This window comes from Falco naumanni, chromosome 3 (genome assembly GCF_017639655.2).
Source record: "Falco naumanni isolate bFalNau1 chromosome 3, bFalNau1.pat, whole genome shotgun sequence".
Lineage (NCBI taxonomy): Eukaryota > Metazoa > Chordata > Aves > Falconiformes > Falconidae > Falco > Falco naumanni.
The window spans coordinates 92,508,235-92,518,346 of record NC_054056.1 but is presented as its reverse complement, the minus strand read 5'-3'; the positions used below and the strand labels follow the sequence as shown (position 1 = coordinate 92,518,346).

The 10,112-nt window shown below is 41.5% G+C and overlaps 1 protein-coding gene across 5 annotated transcripts in view; it reads right to left on the bottom strand.

Annotated features, from left to right (window-relative positions):
* Positions 1–948: 948 nt before the first annotated feature.
* The window catches only part of MATN2 (matrilin 2), a 76,295-nt gene continuing 67,131 nt past the window's right edge, over positions 949–10,112 (bottom strand). For 3 of the 5 annotated variants that reach the window (XM_040586589.1, XM_040586588.1, XM_040586592.1), the window contains 5 exons: positions 8,815–8,967; positions 5,059–5,130; positions 4,377–4,487; positions 4,030–4,125; positions 949–1,115 (listed from right to left, as the gene is read on the bottom strand). In XM_040586589.1, coding sequence (XP_040442523.1) covers positions 1,063–1,115; positions 4,030–4,125; positions 4,377–4,487; positions 5,059–5,130; positions 8,815–8,967 — 485 coding nt within the window. In that variant the 3' untranslated portion in view covers positions 949–1,062. Of the gene's footprint in view, positions 1,116–4,029; positions 4,129–4,376; positions 4,488–5,058; positions 5,131–8,814; positions 8,968–10,112 lie in introns of all 5 variants that reach the window. The other 2 variants (XM_040586590.1, XM_040586591.1) reach the window with 2 other exon arrangements.

The following is a 10,112-nucleotide window of genomic DNA, read 5'->3' as shown; positions in this document are numbered from 1 at the left end:
GGAATCTTTAGAGAACTGGCATTCTGTTTGCTAAAGTATGCCAAAGCACAAGGTACCTTTTAAAGCTTGCTGTTACATACCTGCGCAGACTTGTTAGCTTATCTGAGGTCACTTAGTCTAGTTTTGCTGCAACTACTTCAGCTTCTGGTATAGAATGGATGAAGTTGTGTATTTCCATTTGGAGAGAGTAACAGAGGCAAAGCAATGTGTGCCAAAGCAAAGTCTGAAGTGCTGGTGTCTCTACCTATTAAACTATAGCTGGAGATCAGTTCTAGAGATAGTGTAGATGGTGCTGTTAAATGTTTCACACTAGCTAAAAGCTAGTTGCTGCCAAGGGGAAGGAGTAAAACCTGAAGGCCCTTCAGCTGGCCAGAATGACTGGAAGCAATTTGGTGGTTTTGTTTGTGTCTTGGTGTTTGACACACAGGTGTGCAGCTGCTAGTTGTATTGCCCAATGGATGTGTCAGTAATTTAAGTACTAGTTGCATTCAGGAAAGTTAGAGAAGCACTGAATGCAGACCAAGTAGGGAGAAGTTACGTGGTCTGGATGTGGTAAGAGAAGTACTTGAAATTTGGATTGCAATACCCTGGTAATCCAGGAGACTTCCCTCTTGTTCTGTTTTTATATATGTATGTATATATAGAAATATGCGTATCCACACAGATAGGGTGCTAAAAATACTAGCAGAGTGAGTAGAAAAGGGAAATACAGAAAAGCAAGCCAAATAAATTCATACCCTAAAAGTACTTCAAAACATGGAAGTTTCACTTCAAAAAATAACAGTATTTTATTATTTTGCATAGCTTATTTCAGTTGTTTAGTTCTGCTTAATTAGAATTTTTGCTAGTTACTAAATTGTTTATATATATAAAATTTTCAACATTTCTTATCTGCAATCAATGCAAGACAGAAGACATAGTATATAGATGCACGGATCCAAAATATTCTTTTCAACTTCAGACACAAGATTTTGTTACTTTACTTTGAAACAGTTTAAGAAAATAGCTCTGACAAGGTTGTATGTATAAATATACAGTGTAGTGTACACTTTTAAGTTTTGATCAGTATTTTAGCCTGTTTTCCAAGTCTTCCATTCTCTTCGTCATTTCTTCCAGTAGACAAAAGTTGAGGAAAGTGAGCTACTGATAGGATGCATTACACGAAAGTGTCAGCTGCCTGATCGCTTTGGTCTATAAGCTTGCTCTTGTTTCTCCTTTTTGTTACCCTCTTCGACTCCCAGTAGCTTCTGATACAATACTCCCCTGTGTTTTCTTCTGCTTTGATCAGCTGGGTTGAGAAAGCTGTGTGAAGCCCCATTCATTAACTAGCATACCTGGACATGGAGTTCAGGCTGCAGCTTATTAAAAAGGTGGGTGGTTCTGAAAACTGGCCATTTTCTTCTGTTACTGCAGTAAAAATTGCTGCTGCTGCTGTTGCATACCTGCCCTATGGTGGTATAGCATTAGGGTAGTGTTAATACAAAACCAGCAGTTTCTGGACAGATGTGGAGTAGAGCACAACAAGCTCTGTCTATGGCTGGCTCTGCTGAAAGTGAGAAGGTGTAGCAATGCAAAGTGGTGTGCAACACTTTCCTGATAAACACCTGCAGCTGGCAGGAATGCTTTGTCTGCTGCAGGAGGAGGCTGGCTAAGCTCGCTCTCCCAAGAGCTGTGGTAAGGCTGGAGCTCGGGGAAGCTGAGGAAGAGGGGACCTAGCATCAAGAGAGAGCTGCAGGCACTGAGGCCCACCTTAGAAAGGCTTAAGTTGCTGCACTCCACTCCTGTCTTTTCTAGTAATCCTGGTTTCAACACTTTAAGGTCTTACAAGGGAAAGTGGAGAATTTGGCGTCTGAAAGTGGGATCGTTGACAAGGAGCTGTTAGAAATTGGTTAGGGTAGATGGGCAAATTGAATTCAGCTTCTTGGGTTTGGCTGGAACAGCTATGCACCATCGCCCCCCTGCCCCCTTGCACTGACAGTGGGCGCACTTATCCTCTTGCTAGTAAGGAGCAAGAGTGGTAGTGCTGCTGCTTCTGTGGGGACTAGCCTGCCCCTTACATTAGGTTTATGTTGGTAATTCAGCTGTCTGTCATGCAGAAGGGGTTACTGTATACATGCTAGCATCATTTGAGCCACCTCCTGTGTAACTTCAGAGCCTCTTAAATGTATACAGAGGCAAAGTTCAAGCAGTAGAAACTGTATTCATCTACAGATTGAGAAAGTTAAATGTAATTGGATACAAATTAACAGTTTGGACTGGTCCCTCTTAAGTTTATGGTCTGTAACGAGCTAGTTTTGTAGCCAGTTCTCTGTCCCCCCATATCCCTGGGATGGGGACTTGCCAGCAGTCTTCTGCAGTTATCAAGAACTAGTATATTATTCAGTATCTGAGTTGCTTTTCAGATGAGGCAGAGAAATGAGGTTTGTAATGGAGAAGAAACTGGATAGTTTCTGTTAAAAGCAGTGGTCGTATAGTGCTCTGAGGGAGTGTTTGGCACTGTTCCTATTAAAATGTATAGGTCTCTGGCTCAGTGTCGGCAGCTTTTCCATCACCTTGAGTCCTTCTTGGACTCTGAAAATCACAGGGTTGCCTGCTCAAATTGTAAAGCAGAACTTCACTAAGCTGTGTTTTCTTTTAAGTTCAGAGCTCCTCATAGCCCAGCTGCAGAAGGTCACTGTAAAGAGGCTAAGGCTTCTGCTGAAGGTGGAAGGAGTGGTCTCCTTTCTTACCAGCATCTGGGTTGGAACTGCATGTGTTTGGCTAATGTTCTTTAAGGAGATGGGAAATGACCTAGAGATTTTTCTCTGAACTCATTTGGAGACTTAGGGGAGGTCCCTTCAGAGAGGTAAAAGTTAAGCATTTGAAGGACCTAGCAATAAACTTACGCGATGGCTTTCTCCCTCTTTATAAAGTAATTCTACTTTGCATGGAATAATTTAGTTAATCAAATGATCAGAATGTAATTCCTTAAACTACCAGCTGAAGGATTCACTTGGGAAGTTGAGAATGAGGCTGGCTGCTGCAGTTACACAAAACAGCTGGAGGTGAAGTCTGAACTGGTAGGCAATATTTTGCGTCAGGTTAACAGAGCCCTCTGTGGTCTTGCCTGCTTTCGTGACCACTGAGGGCTCTGCTAGCCTGACTGGACAGACCATAAACTCCTCAGGTTCCTCAGTCTGAAGCTGTTGTTATCTAGGAAGCACACAGTTATGAGCTGTTGGTATCGCTGCACTCTTCTCGGCAGAAAATAGGTGCCTATTGATCTTGCACACAGAAAACTTAAATAGAAGATGTGATGTCTTTTTACTGTTCGATTAGGCAGAAGCAGCTTTCGTCAAGCAAACATGGAATATGCTGCGTAAGTACTGCATGATGCAAAATAGTGCAGAAAGTTGTATTGCCAATTTGCTGCTGTTTCCTGAGATGTCTGGTTACAGGTAGTGTAAAGGCTGCTATACTAAACTCCTTTGAAAAGACTGGCTGACTTGTATATGGGAGAAAAAGCTATTGATCTGCACTTAGCTAATTTTCCTCTGCATTTTTTTTATGCAAAATTAATCAGACCTCAGTCCTCTGAATTCCACTTGATTTGGAGTATTGTTTTAGATGACTCACTACGTCTGGTGCTTCAGCAAGCAGCTCAGAAGGGAGCCATCTCCTGTATTCTGATTCTGTAGGCAGTAGCTGCTATTGCAATACCATCTGAAGAAATAACCCCAAGCAAAGAGTATTACTTGAATTTGGCCAGTCATTTCTTTGCTGTCCTTGGAGGTGTTTGCTGTTAGGGATTATTAAAAGTTAAGATCCTTATTGATACTTTTGTTCCTTCTGTGATCTTTTAAGGCAGATCTCAAGCCTTAAAAGCCTTGCTACTTAAGAGATTAATGTTGTCTATTAAGTAGTTTAGGTTTTGATGACAGTGGATTGATTTGAGCTATGGAGACAGCTTAGACTTGATGCATTCCAATTATAGTTTCTTTTACCCTGCCCCCCTTGTCTTAAATGTTGGAAACAATTCTGAAAGGATATATCGCTGGGTGAGTTTTCGTACTTCATTAGTTGCATAGTTCTGGAATGTCACAAGGTTTTCACATTTGCACTGGTCTTTGTCTTTTGAAGTTTTTGCTGAAAAAGAGAAACAGTTAAGTACAGGCTAAATAAATTGAATGCTGAATAAATTGAATGGGATGGGGGAGGAAATGACAAGGACTTATAAATGCAGAGCAGGTTTAATACAGCTTCCTGTTCTCAAAACAGGTCAACATCCAAAGGAATGCTCTGGGGCAGATGTTGTAAATACTGAAAAGTAGCGCACAACACTTGGGTCTGTATATTCAAAGAGCAGTCTGGATTATTCTAAGAGGTAACCCGATTACCTGTTGTTCTTGTTGAGTGAGTGTGACTGTCTTCAAAAAGATACTTGTGGTGTATTGCAAGATTGGGACAGGCAATGACATCTGTGATGGCTATTGTGGTTGATTCAGGTCCTGCAGGAAACCCCCCAAAAGTCTAAAAATCAAACCCACTTCACTTAATTATACAGTATTTTTTTCTACTCACATGCATTGAGTTCTCCTTAATTACCGAGTAATCTCACTGATTGCAGTGAGGATCATTCATGGAGAGGACTAGAGATACAAAGATACGAAGGAACCAAGCTGTTAGGCTGTATTTACTGTATACATAATTTAAGTTGTGGGTTGCAGAACTGAAAGGGAGTTGTGAAGGTTCCTGTGAGAAACAGAAGTGATTGAAAGCTGAACATGCTTTAAAATATCAAGCACAGTGTTGAAATACAAGTTTCCCCAAGAAGTAATTCATTTGGATGGTATAAGAAGCATGCAGCCATGCATTTGTTACAGTGAATCTCACATGTTTTGTACGAAGCAGATTTGAGTTGCAGAAAGGAGGTTGGCTTGGAAGGGGGGGTAGGGAGGGGAATGGGATGAACAGTTCTCCCATGGGTGAATTGTTAGGGTTCTTTACAGAAGGCAGCATGAAGAGGCAACTTAGTAACGACTGGGAAGACAGCAGGATGCTTGAGTTAAAACAGCCAACCTGAAGGTTGTGGACCCATCTTGGGAAGCCTCCCAGATAACAGATCCTGCTGGTGAGCTGAGTCTTTCAAGGCTGGTAGAAAGAAATTGCCAAAGGAAGTAAGATCACAAAAGGAGCAATAAAAATGTTCACATTTCCTAGAAATGGAGATGTTTCTTACCAGTAGCTTGGTTTTTCTCTCTCATAACACATAGAGAATGCCTCATACATGTGCAGTTTAGAAGAGGTCCACTGTTGGTGGAAACTCGAGGACTTGCTCTTTAACTCAGACTATCAGAGGAGCTCTATAAAACCAGAAGTGCTTTACAAATAGAGAAATAGTGAAGTAATCTGAAGTGATGGCAACCTATTTTGTGTCCTTTAATGAAAATTCTTGCACCTTTCATTGTCATCCATCAGTCCTTTGCAGCGAACTGACTAAGAACTTGGAGAAGGAAGAGATTTCTTCTGCTCTTTCAGTTTTCCCCTTTATAATGGGAAACATTGATAGGAAGTTGGGAGTGGTTAGGTGGGATGGATGCAGTAAAGTTTGTTTGATGCACTACAGTTATAAGCAAAAATACAAGTTCCTAATTAATGAGGCACAGCCTTTAAACTGCAGGAGTCTATTTCATACTCCACATACACATCTTTTTAGTCAAAGGGTGTCTGGAGAGAAATGGAATCTTCCTTTATATGTAGGTACAACCAGCTCGAGTCATTCTGTGCACTACCCTTTGTTGCCGCAAGAGGGTAATGTAGAGGCAGCTCTGGTTTGAATGGGTTCTTTTCTGGAAAATAAATGCTTCACCTTCAATTAACTGTGGAGCCCTTAATGGCTCAAGTGAGCCGAAGAATATACATTGAACAACGGCTCAACGTGGTCAACTATGCTAGGAGAGTGGGTAGAGCATCTTGGGAATACCTGCAAGTATACCCGGAGTTCCTTCACTGAAAGTGAATGTGTGAGGGTAAAAGGCGATTGTGTGAACTCTCCTGGTACAGCACCAAGATGGAAGATGCTTCTGGGCCCCACAGGTTTGTTACAGCTATTGGGATCTCTGTTGGTGTAGTGAATTTTGATGGGTGCACAATAGCATGCAGCTTTGCCAGGTTACACTGGGAAGGAAGTGAGACCCTCTGGGTGGAGTCTGGAATGACTGAGCATGAGGAACAGGAGATGAACAGAGATGAGTGGTATGAGGAGCAAGACCAGAGTTCAGTGGACAGAACAATATTTAAATCAAAAAGTGTGGGAGAACAAGCTGGTGGAAGGAACACAGATTTTGGAGAAGAGTTCAGGGCAGAGAGGTATGGGATGGGATTACAAGGTAAGGAATGAAACAGACTGGGTGAGGAGTCTAGCAGAAGAATGATGAACTGGGAACAAGGATGGTGAGGTTTCCAGTAGGAGGGGAGAAGCAGGTAAGGTGAACCTTGAGTATTTGACCTTGGGTAATGACTTGCTCTAGGAAGTTGTTTGAGGGCTATAGGCTAATGAGGTGGCTGCCTTGGAATTGCAAAGGAACTGACCTGAAAAGTTAGAGCTTTGGATGCTGGGCTGGTATAGACAAGTAATTAGGATTCAGATGTAAGGGACAGGGAAGAAACTGATAGATGTGTGGCAGAAGGTTTCCAGTTTGCGACAGAAATTGGGCATTTCTGAAACTCCTCTTCAGGCTTTAGGAACTGCTTGGGGCCCAAAGATTTCTGATCTCTTCACCTCTGTAAAGTTGTGAATCAGACAGGAGGCTGCTAATCCCGGGTCTCTTGGTAAAGTCAGTGCAGTGAACATAAATACTCAAATTTGTTGGGGAACAATGCTAAATTGGGGTGTTTGTTTTTAGTATTCTGTTTTGTGACAAAACCCAAGTATTCTGTTAGGAAAAGCCTGTGAGAGTGTCTTCCAAAAAGTGTATTTTCAAAAGCAGTGGCTAGTTGCAGCAGTGATAACAATCCACAGTTTGGAAGGAGAACAGAATGTTAACCAGCAGGCTGCTGAGTACTGTCATCTGATGAGGGTCTTGTGACAAAAATAGTATGTGACCGTGTAATTAAAGGCTCCCATAATGCACATGCTCAGAACAGCGGTGAAGAAGTAAACGTGAGTGCATATTCTGTATGCCTCAAGTTCTCAGCTAAGGACCAAGGCTGGAGTAAAAAGGTTACTGCTGTTGCAAAGGAGGAGAAAAAAATTAGGTTGTAAACTAAGCTAAAATAAAAAAAACCCAAAACACCCAACCCTGAACTTCGAGCTGGTGTAACAGGCTTGGAGGCAGAATTTCTGGTGGAGTGAGTTGATGAGTAACAGGTAGTCCTGGAGTGTCCAGAAAAACAAGGCTGGGTTGGGCCTCAGTTCACAGGTGTGAGGCATTACCTGTTGGTGAGAGAGGACAGAATCCGAGAGGCACCAGTTCTGCCCAGTTACTAGAGGTGTAGTCTAGAAACTGCCACAAAGGGGCAGGATTTACTTATTTTCTTATGGTGAGTAATATAGTTTAAAAAAAAAATAATCGTGGTTGCTAAGCACTGCTGTGGGTACTTGGAGGATGCATTTCCATCGCTGAGCTCTGGGGCTTGCTAATGAGCAAGGATTATTATACCGGTTGCCAGATAGTTTTGGCTTTGGCGTCTCCCCAGGCTTTTAAGATGACGTGCTGTCATCAGCAGATTATCTGCCTAATAAGAAGGTTCATTGAACAGACTTGGTTTCATTTGATCATAGTAGTTCATATTTCAGAAAGATGGAACTAGAACTTAGAACTAGGAGAAACACAAAAGAATATACAAGCTAGGAAACATTATCAGATTCTTTTTTTTTTCAGATTCTTCCTTGACATCTGCATGAGGAAGAAATGCACTGCTGCTTGCCAGCCAATTTGACATAGTAATATTAAATAAAAGCTGTTTGCATTTAACTCAAAGACAGCCAAAAAAAAGCTAGTGAAAATTAAATAATCTTGCACAATTCTAGTGCTATGATTAGTATTATTCACAGTGATGTTTCTGAATTTTGCTTTGGTACTAATTTTAATTTGCAAAATAATAGAGTGTCCTGGGAATGTGCGAGTGGGAGAGACGCTGTCCTCTAGCTGAACAGCTTTCATCCCAGCTCACATTTCCCCTTCCCCTTCCAAAACTTCAGCTGGGAATGTTTATAGAGAGGTTGTTTGTGCCAGAGTGAGGAAGGGTTCTTCTGGAACAAGCCTTCCACATTTGCGGCGCACAGCTTGGGAGCTTATTTGTAACTGAAATCTACTCTTTGTAGCTGTGAATGTATGCTCAATGAACTATTTTTAGTCTTCTATAAATATGCACAACAGCTCTTGATAATGTTTTGCTGTGGTTTAGGCTTTTGCCACTGGTCATAATGAGAATAAAAAATTGCTCTTAAGACATTACAAATCCCTGATTATTCTCCCACATTCTTAATGAAGTAGATCATGCTTCTTTGGTGGGGTGGGGTTCCGTGCATGGCTGACTTAACTGTAGAAAAAGAAAGGGGAGGAAGCAGTTGATTTTTCTGGGCGCAGAAGTGTACATTTTATGCAACCTTTATGAAAAAAGACAATTATTATATACCTTTACCTGGTGATAGATTAAGAGAGTGTATTCCTAACATATTAAAGGGTAGAAAAATTACTGTGGCTTATGCCTTGCAATGTTGTGCCACCAATAATCTATGAGCTATGCTGTAACTCTAGCTGTTCATTTAGGCCTGCAAAAAACCTGTAAGTGTTCATCCCTCTTGTCTCAATGAAAGGGGAATACTGTTACCTTCACAGATTTGGACTCTCAGCTCTTCACTTATGTCCTCCATAGCTGTGAAATCCTCAGCATAGAAGAGATGTTTATATGATGGCTCAGAAGCAATTTCCAGCAGTTCTTCCTCAATTGCTTTTCCTATTCCAATGGCATAGATGATTATACCTAGACCCAAAAGAAATTGCACATAATTTTTACACATCAGCAGTTCTAAACTCTTGTTCTTCCACGAAAGGAAAATATGAGCATTAGTCATTTTAGAGAAATGGAAAGTACAAGAAATGTATATGCTGTGTAACTTAAAAATTGGTTTAAAACAGGCTTAATATGCTTTAGTTAAAAGAGATGTGTAGAAACTCAACTGCTTTGCTGTAATTCAACAGGTAGTTTTTAAGTTACAGACATGACAATTGCCTGGCCACTACTGATAGTAAATGAACTCAGGAAGAGTACTGCAAAACATCCAAGAGAATCATACAAGTCAGCCTCACAGCTCCACTGGAAGTTCCTGGTTTGTATGTGTCTCTGTGTGGTATGTGGTGTAAAGCTAATGACTGGGCTGACTGGAAGACCTGTTAGGGAATGGGGCAAAGTCCTGAAAGAGGGCAGTAACTTTTTTAGAAAAACATACTTAGTGTTTCATCCAGATACTCAGAGTGCATTGAAACTAGATTCTTGCACCCTAAGGGACACTAGTGGGCTGGGAGGCACTGCAAAGGGTAAGAAGATAAGGAAAGGGATTTCTGGGACTAGGAGGAAAAACAGCCTTACACCAGGGATGCTCACAACGAGCATTTGCCCCAGCAGAAGCAGTAGGGAGAAAGTAAATGAGGATTTATAGTTTTCCTCAAGCTGAAAGCAGAGAAGGAGGAAGTGGCTCACAGCATTCTCACCCGACAGATTTTAAACAAGCAATGAATACAAAAGTGATCTTCAATATCCCCTTTTTCAGCCGTTATGGTTTTATTCTTGTGAACATGTCTTAGAATCATAAAATCATTTTGGTTGGAAAAGACCTTTGAGATCAAGTCCAACCATTAACCCAGCACTGCCAAGTCCACCACTAAACCATGTCCCTAACTACCACATCTACGTGTTTTTTAAATACCTCCAGGGATGGTGATTTCACCACCTCCCTGGGGAGCCTGCTCCAATACTTCACCACCCTTTCAGTGAACATTTTTTTCCTAATATCCAATCTAAACCTTCCCTGATAAGATGAGGCTGTTTCCTTTCATCCTGTCTCTAGTTATTTGGGAGAGGACACCTACCTCCACCTGCCTACAACCTCCTTTCAGGTAGTTGTAGAG